The sequence below is a fragment of the Molossus molossus genome, unplaced genomic scaffold (assembly GCF_014108415.1).
Source record: "Molossus molossus isolate mMolMol1 unplaced genomic scaffold, mMolMol1.p scaffold_m16_p_1, whole genome shotgun sequence".
Taxonomy (NCBI): domain Eukaryota; kingdom Metazoa; phylum Chordata; class Mammalia; order Chiroptera; family Molossidae; genus Molossus; species Molossus molossus.
Genome location: NW_023425344.1, coordinates 204152628 through 204171441, shown reverse-complemented (window position 1 = coordinate 204171441; position 18814 = coordinate 204152628). Strand labels below are relative to the sequence as shown.

The 18814-nt window shown below is 38.1% G+C and overlaps 2 protein-coding genes and 1 pseudogene across 6 annotated transcripts in view; 1 reads left to right on the top strand and 2 right to left on the bottom strand.

Annotated features, from left to right (window-relative positions):
- Positions 1-9536, bottom strand: part of LOC118642574 (IQ domain-containing protein H-like) — a 41220-nt gene extending 31684 nt beyond the window's left edge. The window contains exons 1-2 of the mRNA XM_036280456.1: positions 9480-9536; positions 1307-1429 (exon numbers count right to left, since the gene is read on the bottom strand). Coding sequence (XP_036136349.1) covers positions 1307-1429; positions 9480-9530 — 174 coding nt within the window. The 5' untranslated portion in view covers positions 9531-9536. The remainder of the gene's footprint in view (positions 1-1306; positions 1430-9479) is intronic.
- Positions 9537-9735: 199 nt separating this feature from the next.
- AAGAB (alpha and gamma adaptin binding protein) overlaps positions 9736-18814 on the top strand; it is a 49241-nt gene continuing 40162 nt past the window's right edge. For 2 of the 5 annotated variants that reach the window (XM_036280402.1, XM_036280411.1), the window contains exon 1: positions 9736-9841. In XM_036280402.1, the coding sequence (XP_036136295.1) occupies positions 9769-9841 (73 nt within the window). In that variant the 5' untranslated portion in view covers positions 9736-9768. Of the gene's footprint in view, positions 9842-13747; positions 13863-18814 lie in introns of those variants that run through there. The other 3 variants (XM_036280420.1, XM_036280429.1, XM_036280438.1) reach the window with 2 other exon arrangements.
- LOC118620930 lies at positions 17633-17748 on the bottom strand (annotated as a pseudogene).

Sequence of the window (18814 nt, the reverse complement as noted above, 5' to 3'; positions counted from 1 at the left end):
TTCTTATCTGAAGATTGGAATCTCCCCTGCCCTAAGATCTGTCTATAACAGTGATTTTAGAATTTTTAAAAACTTTATTTAATTTTAAATATGTTTTTATTGATTTTTCAGAGACAAAGATAGAAACATCTATGTGAGAAAGAAACGTCAATCAATGGCCTCCTGCACACCTCCTACTGGGGATTGAGCCTGCAACCCAGGCATGTGCCTTGACTGGGAAGCAAACCCATAGAAGGATGCTCAATCCACTGAGCCACACTGGCCAGGTGCCATATGAATTTTTAAAACATGCAATACCTTACTACTTAGTCTGGGGCACTGACCTCTTTGTTCTTACACATTGTCAAATAAAATAATGACAACAGCCAACACAATAATAGCTGTCTGTTGTGAATGAATCAAAATTATACCTTTTTTTTTTCAGATTGGCAAAAATATATTTTTTGTGTGTGCTGCAGAATTTTAGTAGTTTACATGTGCCATGAGATGAAAAATGTTGAGAACTGTTGGTCTATAACAGTGAAATCCTGATTTACTTTTTCTCTGTTCCAAAATTGGTATATTTCTTTGGTTTTACCCATTGGGATTCAAAATTACAAAAATGACTATTTTCAAAATACTTAAGCTCTTTGGGAAAAGTCAAATCTTATTTTTTAGAATCCCAATGAATCTGATAGAAACTCTACGATGTATCAGTATAAATCCTTTTTGGTCAGGCATATTGTTAGACTCACAGTGATTATTATCATTTGTTGTTGTTTGTTTTTTGTTTTTTGTTAATCTGCACCTGCAGATATTTTTTCCATTGATTTTCAGAGAAAGTGGACAGGAGGCAGGGGAGAGAGAGACATCGATGTTAGAGAGAGACATTGATTGTTTGCCTCTTGCACACGCCCTGATGGGCCTGGGGATGAAAACAGCAACCCAGGTTCATGCCCTTGACTGGGAATCGAACCCGTGACCCTTTGGTGTGCAGGCGGACATTCTAACCACTGAGCAAAACCAGCCAGGGCTAATAGTGATTATTTTTTAAATTACTTTTATCAAATCACATTTTAGAAGTTATTACTGCATAATTTTGTATTATCAATATCTTAAACTCCTTGTGGGATATGACAGGATATGAATCAATCAATCAGTTAATCATCATCATCATTTTTTAAAAGGAACAGAAAAAGCTGATGATCACCCTAAATCCACCTCTATTACAGGTTTTCAGAGTCCCATGCGAACCACAGTTCTTTTCTTCTAAAGGACTCTTTGTCTCCTTCTGGTGTTTTTATTTAACATCTAAAGTTCTACTTACTCTTAACCCCGTCTCAGTCCTTTTGATTGCTGTTTCAAGATTCCGAATATCTAGAGTCTCTCCTCTTTGCTCAAGTGGGAATTTTGTTAATTTCTCCCTTAACTGATAAAGGTCTTCATGGACCTGTAGGTGTAAAAAATATGAGATGTTAGAAGAATACATATGTAGTCCACTTAAAACATTTATTTTAAAGGTTTGCAATTTGCTTGAATTGCTAGAGACAGTAAGGTTGCTTTTATGATGTTCACTGAAAAGGACTGTCTTTATGGCTCTAAGAGAGTCTTTATTAGAATGTTCCATTACTGTCTTTTAGATTTTGAAAAGCCAAGCTTTTATACAATTGTCTATTTTTCCATTCCCCATTAGAAGCAAATCTAAGCTAAAACTGCAACGCAAATGGCTTTTGCTTTCTCAGATGGTAACGCGGTTGAGTCAGGGACCATAAGAAGTTTGCACCAAAGTTGGATTTCTACTCCTCGGTTAAAAGGTGAGAAAACAGAAAACTTTTAGCAAAGAGAGGTTCTAGTGAAAACTGTGCCTTTCAGAGAGAATTGTAAATATGCTGACAGGGCCTGTTGGCTTTCCATTCCAGCTGGATCTTCTCACTAACTGCTCTGAAGAAACAGTTCTAGTAGGTGCGTGGCCTTGATTTTGTTTGATGTAGTCAGAAATGAAAATGACCCATGAGGAAAAAGCAATCATTGTTACTACTTTTACATTTTCCTTCAATTTTTATTTTCCTTTGAAATGATGAATATCTCTCCAATGTCAAGCGCCCTCAGAATTAAAATGGGCATTTTGACATTAGACAGCACAAGATTCTCTGAATTCATATTAGAAATCAAACTTCAACAGATAAATACAGATGGCACCAATTATTGGATGGGCTGCTGCCACAAGAAAAACATTTTGTGATGCAAATTTATGAACCCAACACCTGTTTCACCAATAGTCACACCAACAACAATCTGCAGACTGGGTTGCTAAAGGCGTTTTGAAATGGTTTACCTTTCTCTGTTAGTCTAACTGGACTTACACATTGATCCAGCCTATGTTATCGATTACTCCAGAATATTCCCATGGAGCCAAGTATTCAAAAGATCAGAATTTGCATCTTTTCACTGATGGGCATCATGGTCTGGCAGACACATCTGGTCATCTGTACTCTGCGCAAATTGTCATGTAAAGCCTTAGGGCTCGCAGACTGAAACATGAACACACCCACTGCTTGCTTAATAGGCACTAAGGATGAAGGTGTACTTCTTTCACTTGTTTTGTCCAAATTACTGCTACAAGCTGATTTACTGTCTATTGCCTAAAGACATTTTTAAAGTCCACAGAAGCAGTTCAAGGGCAAGCCCCACTTTTGGACCCCTTTGAATTTCCTTCTTGTAGCTCTAGTCTATGTAGCTTCATGTGCCTTTCTGGAATTTATGCCCGGCAAGGGCTAGAGAGTGAAAACTGCCCTGGATTACTAGCAGGGAACCAAAGGTCTGATTTCTTCATCTGCCTCGTGTGGGCAATTATACTTTTTTGTAGAGTCATGAGATATGTATAGGTCTGGTACATAGTAAGAATTAGTAAAAGGCAGATGAACATAATTCCTTGTTCTATCACTAGTCACCCGATGTCCATGTACACCATCCGCATTTTCTCTGGTTTCTTCACCAAGAAAAGAAAAGAATTATTCTGCTTCATAGAATTTTAAATGAAAATGAGGCAACGTGTGCGACAGTGAATGACTATAGGCTTTGGAACCAGACAGATGTAAACGAGAATCCTATTTCCTCCTTTACTAAACTGAGCTTGGCAAATTTACCTAGCTTTTTAGAGCCTTAGTATTCTCATTTATAAAGTGGAGATAAATAGCCGCCTCTCCGAATAGTGGCAAGAATAAAATGAGCTAAAGATGTAAAGTGCTTTATATAGGGCCAGCCACTTAGGAGGGCACGGAACAGATGTTAATTCTCCTCTCCTGAACTGTAAAACCTAGCGAAACTCCTTGCACAGAACTGGCACCTAGTAAATGTTCACTGATTTGAATTGCTCTCTTAATCTTTCTCAAGAGCTTTCACTTTACTTTTCTTGACTGATAGTTTCCTCTCCCCTCTTAATAACCACACATCTGTTTGTATAATTGCACTAGAGACAAGTACTGTAGAAAATCTTTCACAACACTTGGCTAGGAAAAGAGATTAAGTTCTAAATCTCTGTTCTTTCTTCAAATAGATCCAATCTACTATATTGAAATTTTACGTGTCACCCATCATCTCTGTGATCATGAAAGTCATTACTTTCCATACATTTTGAAATGTACTTGGAGAAAATTATTATTATTATTTTAAATACGTTTTTATTGCTTTTAAAGAGAGAGAGGAAGGGAGAGGGAGAGAGAAACATCCACAAGAAAAAACCATAGATCTGCTGCCTCCTTACACCCTCCCACCCCATTGGGGATTGAACCCACAACCCAGGCATATGCCCTGACTGGGAATCGAACTGTTGACCTCTCCATGCATGGGATACTGCTTAACCAACTGAACCACACTGGCCAGGGCAGAAATTATTATTTTGACAGTTTGGGGATTGGGCTGCTTAAGAAGAAGGTCTTGAAATATTTAATGCAGTAAAGATTTGCTCTAGAATTTTAAAGAGCCCTGCAATCAGACTTCACATTGTCAAAAGCAGTCTCATAATTCCCATTGTATTCTCTCTGCTAAAGATAGAGTTTGGCTGAGTCATTTTAATCATACGTTGTGTGCTTCTGGCAAAAGAGAGAGCAGGTTTGGTAAGAAAGACGGTGTTAACATGAAGGTCAGTTAGCTCCAATATTTCCAAGGTTGGTATTAACATACAACTGTTGGATTTTTGAAATATGATTTCCAAAACTAATTAAAAAGATCATTTTGATAGCAAGACTAGGTAATCCTTGTTGCACAAACATATGTTTAAAATTTGGGTCAAGCAAGCATTTATAAAGATATTTAAAAGCCACCACATTATTATTAATAAAGTATAAAAACAAAGCTTCTAAAAATTACTAATAAAAGAAAGCATTTGCAGACATCCCAGAGTCATCCCCACCCTTCTTCAAGATGGTTTCACAAACATGCCACAACATGTTTAAGACTTATTGCCTTGGGCAAGTTACTTTATCTCTTTGTACTTTAGTTCCTTCTACTGTATACTGGGGATAAAATAATACCTGCTTAACAGAGTTATTGTTAGAACTTAAGAAAATCTAAAATTCTCAGCAGTGTCTGACTCTCAAGCGCTGGCTACTATTTTAATTGTAATGATGATCATTATTGCTATTATTATTTTCTGAACCAAAAAGGAAAACATGGACTTTAATATATGATCTGACAATGGAACAGGATATTCACAATCAGGACTGTGCTGGAAAATCTAAACATCTAAGGCACATGCTTTCATAAGTCACACAGAGTTTATAATTAGAGTACTGATGAAAAAAAAGATACTTTCTTAAGTATTTTAGATATTTTATCAAAATATTACTTTTACTATTAATTTGTATCAACTATTATGTTTTCTAAATAATAGTCAATGTTAGTCCAGCTCCATTTACTTTTGAACAGAACATAAGTAATTGGAGACTAAATTAATGAGTAGATTATTATCCAGTCATCCAGGATTGATGTGCCCTCCTGTATTAGGTAAAATGGGATATCCAAAAAATCAATTTGTAATGGGAAATAAGACATACTTTCTTTGCCAAATTGCAATTAAGAACGGAGTAGTCCTAGTTAAAAAGACAGGCTAAAATTAATTTTTCTTTTTCTTCCAGCAACTTAAAGAGACTTAAAAAGACTCAGAAATGTACACAAAACTAAGTCATATTAAATGGTAAGAGACCAAATCAAATAATAGCTACCATCTATTGAGTGTTATACTTTGCTATTTTTTAATCCTTGCAAGACTCCTAAGAGGGAATTTATATTATTATCTTCATTGTATGCTTGAGGGAATGTGAGGTTTAAAGTGGTTAAGTAACCTGTGCAAGGTCACACAGCTGGCTAACTGGTGGAACTGTTCAAATCCAGGGCCTTCATGCCTAACCATAGTGCATGGAGAATATCTACAATTATACAAGTGGATGTAAATATGTAAAGCTCGAGGTTGGTGAAAATTCAGTGAAAAGGGCAGGGTTTAAATATCTAGTGGAGCAAAAAGTGCCAAGGGAAGACTCTCTTTTTATACCAGGATTGATGGATTGAAAAGGCAGGAGAAGTTTGCTTGCATTTTCTATGTATATGGGTGACTCACAACACTCATCTTTGGTCAGTTTCCTTTCTAAATGAGTTAAAATATATATAGCACTTAGAACTGTGCATGATACCTGGTAAATACTGTGTTAGCTTTGATTATTGTGATTTTTTCTTTAAAATTGTATTATAGTTTATGTTTTACAATATGATCTAAATAGTAGCTCTCAACCTGAGCATGATTCAGAATTGACTGAAAGGCTTGTAAAAAACAGATTGTGAGGCCCCACCCTCCAGTGCTTCTGATTTAGTAGGTCTGGAGAGGGTTCTGAAAATTTGCATTTCTCACAAGTTCCCAGCTGGTGTTGATGATGCTAGTCCTTGGACCATACTCTGAGAACCACTGATCCAAAGAGTTGCTTAATGTATCTGATTGAGACACAGACCAAATATACCACATTATGGCAAAGCAAGTGGAGATTTGAAGTAACACTGCTTTTCTGGCATATATATATATATATACACACACATACATATACACACACATATAAATTATATAATTAATATATGTGGTTATTTTTATATATACATAATTTATGTATGTATATATTATATAATATATACACATGTATTATATACAGGGGTGGGCAAAATTAGGTTAATAAATATAATACAATAATTAATAAATAATACAAGAAGAAACTGTTTTGCATACTCACAACTGTAAACCTACTTTTTCCCACCCCTGCATATATACACATATCTATATATATATATATAGCTATAGACACCTATAACTATATATATATATAGATATGTGTATATATAGTAAAACTAATTTGACTAAGCTAATAGCAAAGGAAGTGCACTTTACAATGAAGAGAAATTACATAGCTTTGGGGAAATTGAGTCAATTTAGTTAGCGGTGTATCTAAACCAAGCCATATATCATACAGAAGAGAAAACTGAGGCCCAGAGAGGTGAAGTGACTGGCCCAAAGTTGCCCTAATGGAAGAATGTCATTGCCTAGATCAGACCTCAGTATTCTGACTCCCAACCAAGTGTTCTTTCCAGTAGATGTACTGTTTATTGGCAGCCTGTCTAAAAGAAAGAAATCACAGCCCCAGGCAGAAATAGAATCCATGCTGCATGTTTGAGTGGCGCTGTGTGCTCGAAAATACTCAGGACTCAGTGGGAAAGTAGGAACCGTCTTCCACATTTTCCTCATTATACATATTCTATATATTACCAGGGAGAATTTTACATTGTATCTAGAGATTAGCCTCAATAGTTAGGTTAACTGCAGGCTCTTTCTCTACACAGCCTTGACTTAGTGTGTCCAGAATAACCCTTTTAAGCAAATGGAGGTGCTGATTAGCATGGATATGACTTCTTAACTCTTCTGTTCCATTTTATGATTTAATGACAACTGACATCGATACCATGTTGTATCCTAGGCTGACTAAAGAGCTACCTCTGGTTCCCACTCTGAAGTGAAAAGACTTCTGGCTTTTCAGTCAGTACACTATTCTACAATCTTCCAAACCACAAGGGGAGTAGCCCCTGGGAAGTAGAATTATCTTAAGGGAAAGTGTGAAATTAGGCATGAGAATTCTCCCTGGATTTTGGTCTCTTAGAGTTGTCACAGGACTGGAGAAATAGAGGAAACGACAGAAAAACTTAATTGCTTTTGTAGTCAAATGAAGTACACTGTTGGGAAGAACTGGCTTTTTCTAGGTAGGAGTCTCCATTAGTGTTACAATTGCTTGGAGTCTGTGAAAATGGGCCCTGGATTTGGAAGCGGTTATGTGTAGTGAATAATTAACCATACCTAAAGAGAGATCTGGTCTTTGCTCTTAGATGCTAGGAAGTGATCTGTAGGCCCCTAAAGTGTCCTACTTGATAGGAGTGTCTTTACTTGGAGACTTTGGCTACTAGACAGTCTAACAATGTGATTTATGATGGGGCTTTGAGACACATTGTATCAGTTCCAACTTTTAGAGGAACTGAAGACTAAAAGCATTTGTCTGACCCCTGGGAAGGGCTGGAAATGAAAGGTCAGTCATATAGGGCAGTGCAAGATTGAGCCCTAATAAAAACTCTGGACACCTAAGTCTCAAGTAAGCTTCCCAGTTGATAATACTCTGTGCACACTGTTATACACTGGGGCTGGGAGGAGGTAATGCTGTCCATGACTCCACAGGGAGAGGATGACTGGGAGACTCTGTTGGGACCCCTCTTAGACTCTGCCCTATGCATCTCTTCCCTTGGCTGAATGTTATTTGTATCTTTACACTATAACCGTAAACATGGCGCCTTACTGAATTCTGTGAGTTATTCTAGCATAATAGCCAATGTGAGGGTGGTCAGGCCTCCCAAATTACAGACAGCTGGTCTGAAGTGAGGGTGGTTCTGAGGACTCCTGAACTTGAGGCTGATGATGTAGAAGAGAGGGCAGGCTTGTGGAGACTGTTCCCTCAGACTTTGCAGTTTGGCTAAACTCATTCTAGGGTGATGGTGAAAAAAAGGATAATAAAAGGTGAGGTAAGTAGTCTTGGGTGTGACTCATAATGGAGAAGTCTATGAAACTGGTAAGTTCAGGGGTTTGTATTTTGGAAAAGGTGAATTTACACAAGTCTCTCCTAGATAGGAGGTAAGAGACGAAAATCCTAGCAGGGAGAAAAATCAGACTCATTACAGATCTGAGTGAGAGTCCTAATCGAGTGACCTTAGGAAAATTACTTCAAGCCTTAGTCAAATGGAACTAAATATAAGAGTTAAAAGTGATGATATATGTGGAAACATTTTTAAAACTATGATATGTAAATGCTTTTTACCAGTTCAGAAATATCTGAGGGCAACTGTCACAAACTGAGTTATACTGGAAAAGTTAAGACTTCCTTGATATTTACCCTTTCAGAAAACATTATTCCCTTGAGTTTTTTACTTTGTCACATTTTATATTCAAAACTTTACCTTGATTTGCAATCTGTTATTTTTTTTTCTTTTTTTGTACAGATAGAGTGGGAGGGAGAGAGAGGAAGAGAGAGAGAAACATTGATGTGAAAGGGACACATTGAGTGGCTGCCACCCGCACGACCAACCAGGGCCGGGGACAAACTGCAACCGAGGTACATGCCCTTAGTGGGAACCGAACCCGGGTCTCCCCGGACTGCAGGCCGATGCTCTAACCACTGAGCAAAACCAGCCAGGGCAACAATCTATTATTTTAAATATATTTTTCTATGTGTGTGTTCCCAAGTAAGGGACTTTTATTCTATTAAGATATAATTGACATGTAATATTATATTAGTTTCAGGGGTAAAATAATGACTTCATATTTGTGTATGTTGTAAAATGATCACCACAATAGGTATAGTTAACATTCGTCAGCACAGTTATAACTTTTTTTCTTGTGATGAAAACTTCTGATTACTGTCTTAGTAACTTGCAAATATACAATACAGTATTATTAACTATAGTTACCATTGCTATACATTACATCCCCAGGACTTATTTGCAAGGTACTTTTAGATCCAAAAATTTGGGGTGCAGTTCATATTTCACTTTCTCCCCAAATTTCTTATCACTTCCCCAAATGTGTATCTCCCCCAACCCCCAACATCACAGATTCAAATTTCTCTGAACAATACATTTTCAAATGCTGCTTCAGTGTGATGTGGATTTTTCTGAAGTAAAGGTTCCTGTGCGGTGCGTGGTCTTGGAGTTTTACCAGAGGCAGAGCAGCAGTCCTGGGGCGCAACCTCCAGGGACGGCACCCAGAGGTGAATTAGGCTCGTCAGCGAGGTCTGGGTTGACAAATTGGGGAGTCTCTGGAGGCCATCTGGGGGCAGCGCTCCAAATGGGTGGGTGCGAGCGGATCGGCGATGCTGGGCTCGCTCCGAAGTGTTTCAGCTGGGCCGGGCCGGGAGGGGCCCACTTCCCACCTGGACTAAGATGGTTCCGATGGGGTCGAAGTTTTCAGTCTCCTGAGCCATGGCGACTGCCGGGTCTCCCAGCGCCGAAACCTTCCCGGAGGGAGCTGGTTCCCGTGGCAACACCACGCTCGGCCGGCCTGTCCTACGCCGGGAGCGGAAGAGGGGGAGAGGGAGGAGCCGGAGCAGCCGGGCCATTCCAGTGCGCGCCCTCCCAGTCGTGTCCCCCCCGCGCGCCGGCGGCCGTGGTGCAGCCCAAGGCGGAAGCGGCTCCCAGACAGACCGGCTCTCCCGTGCAGCTATGGCTGCTGGTGTACCCTGTACGCTCATCACCAGCTGCTCCTCCACCTTCACTGGAGACCGGCTGGTCCAACGTGAGTAGCGAGGCTTTGGGCCGACCTCGAAGCCCTCTTCCCGGCGGGTGACAGCCTCAGCACCGCGGCCTCCTTCCGGGTCTTGGCTCTTCGTCCACTCTGCGCTGGCCTGAGGCCCCTCGGACCCCGTCCATGTGCCCAGTCCCGCTAGGTGTCTGCCCCCGGCCTGCCCGGCTCGCTGTTGCGTTTCTTCCAGGTTTTCTGGCAAAGGGGAACAAACCCTTGCCCCGCCCAGCCCACTAATTATGTTGGGGACCCTTTGAGATGAACCCACAGGCACTCTTGAAATTGTACGGAGTAACGCAACTGTAAGGGCAGGAATTGTGATTATTGTTGCTACCCTTGCTCCTGGATAGAGTTTGTTTCCCCTTGGCTACTCTTAATGTATGTAAGACTTGTTGGCGTTGTCCCACCATTCTGTGGTTATTCACTGGGCCTTGTACCTTATACCTTTGCTTCTGGACTTTCATAGTGGCTGGCAAACTGAGTAACTCTTAAAAGGAACCTAGGCGACGGAGACCACTGTAGTAGAGAGGGCATGGACTAAAGGGCTCTGGGAAGTTGATTATAACTCAAGACTCCTGTTTTCAGTGAGTGGCCGCAGAACAGTGTTCTCAGCTGTAAGGTAGTGAGCACAACTAACCTCTGCCCATCAGTTTCTCATCCGTAAAGTGGTGATAATTTTCGCAAGAATGTTGTACTTAACTCAGAGGCTGACACATAGTAAACATGGATAAATGGCATATGTTATCAAAGCAAGTTCTCTCTCCAACGTCAGTTTCCTGATCCTTAACACTGGACATATGAACTTATCACAGGATTGTTTGAGGAACAGGTGATGGGATGTTTTGAGCACTCTGTGAACTAGACTTTTTTTCTGAACCTGTCAAATGACAGAATTAAGCAGATGTCCCTGTAGCTTCTAGAGGGACATCTAGAGTCTAGCACAAATATTATATAACTTAGTTATCATTTATGATCGATCATTTAAAAGTTCCTTGAGAAGGTAAAAGTTTTAATTGTAGCATTTATACCAAATAGCAATTACTCTAATTATTCCAGTTCCTTACCTCTAAGCAGTACTCCTTCCCATTTATTTCCTTTCTTTTTAAAAAATAGTTTCATAGAAGTAGTGCATACTACTTAAGATTTATTTAGCATATGGAGAAAATTGTCACCCATGGTTTCATCCCCAAACACAAATACTGTTAATATTTCTGTGCATTTCTTTACAGACTTTTCCACAATGCATAGATTTAAAAAAAATTTTAATTACATTTCATTATAATTTTTAACCTGATATTTTCTATATAATTTAAAAATATATTTTTATATATTATATATAAAAATTTAAAATCTTTTATGTATGTTTAAATTTATAAAATAAATTTACATAAATATATAAAGTTATGGATTTATAATATACTTGATATATATTATTTATATAACAGATATATTTATATAAAATATATTTAGTGTATTTTATATATAACATTTTGTAAATAATTTTTATTCTGATATTTTAAATTTAACATTACATTATAAATTAGTGTTCATCATATATTACATCTAGTGAACACATCAAAATTTGCTTAAGATTCTTGGTGTATTTAACTTTCCAAAAGAATTACAGTTGACCCTTGAACAACAGGTTTGAACTGTGTGGATCAACTTATATGCGGATTTTTTTCAATAAATATTGTAAATGCATGTTCTCTTCCTTACGATTTTCTTAATAACATTTTCTTTTCTTCATCGTAAGAAGACAGTATATAATACATATAACATACAAAATATGTGTTAATTGAGTGTTATCTGTAAGACTTCTGGTCAACAGTAGGCTATTAGTAAAGTTTTGGGAGAGTCAAAAATTATGTGTGTATTATGGTGAGTGGGGATCAGTGCCCTTAACCTCCTTCTGCATTGTTCAAGAGTCAACTATATATACATTTGGATTTCCATTACATATAAAAGTCCTTTAAAACCAATCTCAGAAATATTTGTTAAGTATTCTGATGGTTATAGTACTCAGAATTGGGAGATGTTGGCGAATAATATCACTGTACTTTAAAGTATAATGGCATCATTGGGGGAAAATTAATTATGTAAAATAATGCCTCTTTGATAACTCAAAAGCCAACTTTTGTGTTGGTTAAAATTAGATGGCGTTTTCTTTGTGATTCCATTAATGTTATGTAGTGAAAAATAAGGGCAGTTAGTGAAGTGATTACTTGAGTAAGGAAAAGTGAGCTGTAAAAGAGGGCTTTATCATTTCTTCCCAGGTTCATTAGTAGGCTAACAGTGGATAGCATTGGAATGCAGTTATTTGCTGAGCATTTATTCTGTTTTACCATGATTAAAGATTGAATTAGGTTAGGCACAAGTTGAGTCTAATTCTGGTATAAGAGATGGAGACTACCATAATGAATGACCTTTGTCAAGTGTTCGATAATTAGGCCATAGTATGATTTTGGATTTAATCTGATCTACCTTTTTGGGAAGGTTTGGGTTTTTTTCCATGCATCAGAAAAAGGAACCTTTCCTTTGACATCTGATCTATTTTACTGCTTTTAACCAACAATGGGATATATTTCATAACCAAATAAGCAAGTTTGGTATAACTATATATGAAATAAAAATCCCTAACCCTCTACTATGGATAAAGTGCATATGTGGACTTTGTGAGAAATTTTTTTTCCTGCTTTTTCACTCAAAGGCCTTATTTATGGTATTCTAGGTGAATGTCTGACATCAGATAAAAGGAGCATTACAGACTTACAGTGCAGACTTTTCAAGGGAAATGAAGACTCAGGACGCTTGAGGGACTTGTGCAAGGCTTTATGTGGTGTGATAGCAGCTTTCTGTCTCCAAGGCCAGATGTCTTTCCATCTCACAAATATGAACATTTACTTGTATTCTGGAAAATTATATTCTGATATTAATCACAGAGCTAGTCTCTGTGTCAGTTACTTAGCTAAAATGACAATTGAGGTACTATTCCTGCCCTCAAGAGCGATGTAGTGAAAGTGTGTGCTCCATCTGTGAAAACATTAAAATATATACCTAAGTTTTAACATCTTACTACTTTCCTAGAAGGAACTTTAGAAAAGTCCCTGGAGACTTGTTTGGTTTTAAAGTATGTAATGCCAACTCAGCAACCATAAGCCTCAGATTCTACCTACATTTGAACATTTGGAGCAAAATTCTTTTTTCAGTGAAGCGTGGGAATTTGGAGATGTCATCATGATCAAATCAGGCATTTGTATCTGTGTCAGTACTCTTCCCAAACATATCTTCACATTGTTTCATTTGTCTCTAGTATCCCTGTGAAGTCATGAAGTCAGGTTCTCTCCATTTTATAAACGAAGAAACCAAGGCTTGGGAATACTAGGTGACTTGCCAAAAGTGCTCAAGTACTAAGTAGTGGAGCATAAGTTCACATTCAGGGTTTGTATGCAAGGAATGTGTGAATGAAATGAGTTGGAATTCCTTAGCATTCAGAACTATTTGAGGTAGTGGCACTGGAGTAAAATGATAGAGAAGATTAACACTAAAAGAAGGTATTAAAATTATTACATAGGCAAAACCAGCCATCATTTATGGCATTGCTTCTTTGGGAAACCTTCATTCATTTTGCAAAACTGAGTGTTTATAGGTCCATCAGACCCCTGTACTTACAAAAGGATCTTAAAGTAATTCACTAAGGATAACATTCTTATTTCAAAGATAAGGGGCTATTGTACAGCTTAGCTAGCATTGTGTAGCAAGAGAATAGTAATAAGAACTTGGGTCTTCTAATTTGTATTTTTCTGTAGCTGCTTAAGGTATTCTGAGTGAAACCTTTTGGTTTATTCTGGGAATAAATAATAATTTTGCTTGAGCAAAGTTGCTTATTTTATTGTAGGAGGACTCTGCCTTTGATTGGATTGTATAGTTCCAACTCTTCATTTTCTTCAAAGGAAGAAAGATTGGGCCAGCAAGATCTACCACAAGGACCTAGAGTTATCATCACAGTGATTCAGTAGGTGATCAGAATAAAGCAGTGATTTCAGCTGGTAATGGGGGTGGGCGAACTCTGATTTGTTTTTAACTATGACACAATATATTTAAAATTTTTCAATTAACATTAAAAGAAGGCTTAAGATTTTTATCTTTATTGAAGGAAGAATGTTAGGTCATCAACCTAAGGAAGAAGGAAAGAGTAAGTACAAGTTCATATTCTTTCCAGACCCAACAGGACTTAGAAACACGTATTATCCTCCAGTGTGTGTGTGTGAGATTAAAGTTTGAAGAAGTTGTGATTTTCTAAGGTTTTCAGCTCATAAAAATTGGGAAGTCAGGATTCGATTCCAGTTCTTTTATGTATGTGAAATATAATGACCTCTTGGTAACCAGAACTGCACATATTCAAGGTAGAGTAGGGATAGGAGAAATTACTGTAGAAGATTTTACTGTTAGAATGAGAACTTCTATTGCTCATAATAAGTTTACACTTTTTCTTTTATGGTAGTTGGAGACTTAGTAGATAAACTATGATAAGTTTAATAATAATAATGGAAAATGCCCCTGTTGGTGCCCAATTTGTTTCCTTACTTGTGGAGTAGGAAATTTGACTTTCTGTTTGAAGTTTTAGACTAACTCATTCAATTTTGTTGATGAGTGAAATGATTATAAGGTGTTTGTCTTCCTAATAAATGGCACTCCAGTAAATGGTGGTGGAGAGTAGGAGAAGAAACACCAGTGGAAAAGTATTACGCATCAGCCCATGTTGCACCAAAACCATTTATGAGTGTTGTATCATCCTGGAAGATTCTGGGTGTATCTAGAATTAGACCTTTATTTTAGGTCCATCTAACTGTTTGTTTTTATATAGAAAAGGTCAAAACATCTAGAAAGTATGCAGTGGTCATTTGGTTTAAACAACCTCCTGCCTTTTGACCTGTATAATTCCTTAGCAAATAATGACACTCAATAAATAATGAAATCTGATATAAAAACAATTTTTTAAAAGGTTAAAGTATGAAAATTGTCTTAAATATGCCTTGCAAGAATAATAATCTGGACACATTATTTACGTTGGAGCCAGTGCACACAGATACCACAAACACATCTCTAATAATTACTTACCCGGGAAGCAAGATTGACGTAGGTGAAGACAGAGAGGATAGTTGTGAAACTCTTAAAGAGCCTTCCTGATGTTTTAGGTTCAGTAACAAATAACCTACTTAGGGTTTAATTTTCCAGGCAGACATGCAGGCTGGTTCTACACAGAGGTGGGGAAAAGTAATATCGTGCTTGGATCAAAATCAGTATGCTTAGAGCAGGAAAATGTGTGATCATTTGGTAGTAAACAGTACTGTTATGCTGACATAAAAGAATTGCCATTCTGTCTGAATTCTGCTGGGTTGTTCAGGATTTTTTTGTGGAGGAAAAAAAATGAGTGAATTGAGCACTGAGTGATACCCTCTTTCTAGCTCTCGGACGTTAAGTTAACTTTGCATTCCACAAATATTTACATCTCTTTACCTGTGTCATCATTGTTCAAAATATCTCAAACATGTGCCTCAGTCACCTACTTTCTCAGTTAAATGGGAGGATTATCTTCTACTTTCTGTGATTTTTTTTTTTTTTAAAAGCAGGTTTATTGGGATGTAATTTAAATACCATAAAATCTACCCATGTTAAGTGTAGAACATTTCTATCATCCTAGAAGGAAATCTTGTGCCTATTTGTAGTCATTACCCATTCCCACCCCCGGTAACCACTAATGTGTTTTCCATCTTTAAGATTTGCCTTTTCTGAATATTTTATATAAAATAAATCATACAATATGTGGTCTCTTTTTTTTTTTTTCCTTCTTTTTTAGTTAATCCTCACTGGAGGATATTTTTTTCCATTGATTTTTTTTTTTTTTTTAATCATCCTCACCTGAGGACATTTTTCTATTTTTTTGTTCAGACAGAGTGAGAGGGAGAGAGAGGGAGAGGGAGAGGGGGAGGGGGAGAGAGAGAGAGAGAGAGAGAGAGAGAGAAAGAGAGAAACATCGATGCAAAAGGGACACATGGAGTGGCTGCCACCCGCACGACCATCGATGCAAAAGGGACACATGGAGTGGCTGCCACCCGCACGACCAACCAGGGCCAGGGACAAACTGCAACCGAGGTACGTGCCCCTAGCGGGAACTGAACCCAGGTCTCTCTGGACTGTAGGTCGAAGCTCTAACCGCAGAGCCAAATCGGCCAGGGCGACCAGGATTATTTTCAATATTTGAATACAAAGGCTACAGAGTAAATGTTCTTCATGAAACTTACTCTGGGAAATTTATCTCCGACATGTTTACTTTCCTTCACAGTAAGTTAGCATCTGCTGCAGATACTATTGTCATCCTGAGCAGACATTGATATTGTTTGTGAGGTTTTATTACTCGATGCTGATTTGTTTCTGAAAAATTACCATTTGAATATAAAAATTATTTTCATCTCATAATTGTCCTGTTTAGACTTACATATTCTTTCTTCCAGAAAACCACCATCATAAATTGTTTTCAAAGCATCTAAGATTAATTGCCAAATAATGTTTGTGGTTAAGATAATCAAGAAGTAATTTGAGATAGATTTTATCAGTTACAAATGAAAGGCATTTATATCTGTGGTGGGAGGTTATGATGCCTGGCTGTAAAGGCTAGTTTCAGTTCTATGAGAAAGAATAAAATGAACTTTGCACAACCGAAACTTTTGTGTCATGAATATGGCTCAGTCAGTTCCACAAGTTCCTTTGTTTTAGATCAGGGTTTCTCAACCTTAGCACTGTTGACATTTTGGACTGGGTAATTCTTTCTTGTGTGGGCTGTCCTGTGCATTATGGGATATTCAGCAGTATTCTTGGCCTCTGCCCACTAAATACCAGTAGCATCTTCCCGCTTGTGACAACCCCAAATGTCTCCAGATGTTGAAATATGTCCCTTGGGAAGTAAAATCACTTCCCCATAAAGAACCACTGCTTTAGATGTATATGTAGAACTAGATTTTGAATAAGTAATATTAATGTACTTCAAAGAAGCCTCTCACCTTCAAATACGGGTAGAATTGTCCATCAGCAGTGCCACTGGGTTGATAAAGTGGTGTTTGCATGCAGCCCATAAAAATTAGAGGCTGATGGTTCCTCCTTAACCCTCATAAAACACTCCTCCATATTCTCTCTCTCCTTCTTGCCAGTTTGATGTTTTTGTGTGCATGTCTGGGCTATTCTAAGGGCAAGCAGAACCCATTTATCTCCCCTCCTCTGCTTGGAAGTTGTGGTGTCCAGTTCCAGATGGCTAGTGGGAGAAAGTAAACTTGAGGAAAAGGAGGAGGACTGAGTTGGATTTCCTCTGCTTCAACTTTTAAAACTTTTCTACTGTGATATAAAAAGCCCTAAAGCGTGTGGATATGTGAATTTAGGTGTGACCAGACAGAAGGAGTGTGTGAGGGAAAGGTAATTTAAGTGTTGTAAGCAAACCAGAATTGCTGTACCCTTGTAAAGCAGTGGTACGGTGCTTTTTAACTCATTCCGGTTTTTCTTTCCTCAGCAACGTAATACTGCTCCAGTGATTGGTCTGTTATGTGGATTGAAGCAAATATTGCAGATACAGTTGACTCTTGAACAATGTGGGGTTTAGGGGCACCCCCCCCCATGCAGTCAAAAATCCACATGTAACTTTTGACTCCCCCAAAACTTAACTACTGTACTTGTACCAGTAGGCTGCAGGATGATTACTCAGAGAATCACAGATATGAACTTCCCAGCATTTGTGTAAAGTCCCACGTCAATGTTGCACATTTAACCTTTGGGATAGAGGACATATCAGATATTAAACTGATTAAGAACAGATACTACACTTGATCTTAGCCAAAAGGCTGAGAAGCGATTCACATTTAACCTTTGAATGCCACACAGGCTCCATTACGGCAGTATCATCTACTCCTAGTACTTGGGGAGTAATCTGTTAGTTAATAATTGCTACCAAGTATTTGCCAGAACAGCACTCATCTTGTATGACATCTCATGAAATTGTGACTATGGAATTGTAACTGGTTGCAACATATAGAACCATTATGATTTTTATTTTATTTATTTTTTAATCCTCACCAGAGGGAGGGAGGGGGTGGGGGAGAGAGAGAGAGAGAGAGAGAGAGAGAGAGAGAGAGAGGAAGAAAGAAAAAGAAAGGGGGGAGAGAGAGAGAGAGAGAAACATTGATATAAGAGAGAAATATTGATTGTTGCCTTTTTGGGGTACAGGATGACACTCCAGCCAACTGAGCCCCCCAGCTGGGACTGGAACCATTATGATTTTTAAATTTCTTTGCCTATCCTTGCCAGTTAATGAAAACTCTGGTTTTCATTTTTTTTTTTTTTTTTTTGCCAAATCACATTTTGCTCAATTCTTTGCTTTCATAATGACTACTTTCCCCTTCAAATGACGTCAGATTCTGCTGCCTCCTATAATTTTCCTAATTGCTTTCTCTTCTTAGTTTATGCTTGAACAATGGAAAAGAAAAAATATGAGAAGCCATATTTTGGGGAGGGAGGGGCCAGAGCAGCCTAAAGGAGGTGGTTATTTTCTAATTGTAATGTTTCTTACTAACTCCTCAGTGTATCTGTAACCTTCCCTCTTGTCAGTAGTGCTGTCACATTTGCAAAAAGCTATGCTTGGAGGGAGGAAATGCCCATTTACTCAGGGCCTACTGTGTACCTGTGCTTTCTTACGTGGTGTTTCACTTACTCTCGAAGGAGCCATTTGAGAAGTATTTTTGTCCCTATTTGCAGGTGAGGAAATGAGACACCTGTGAGGTTTAATCTATCTTTTTCACAGAGGGCAACATTCAAATGCTGGTTTGTCTGACCCGGTGTGTGTGCTGTCTATTTTTTGGCCTGGCCTTTTCCCATCTGGTTAGTACTGTCATGACAAAGGGGAGGGAGGGAACGTTGGGTCCC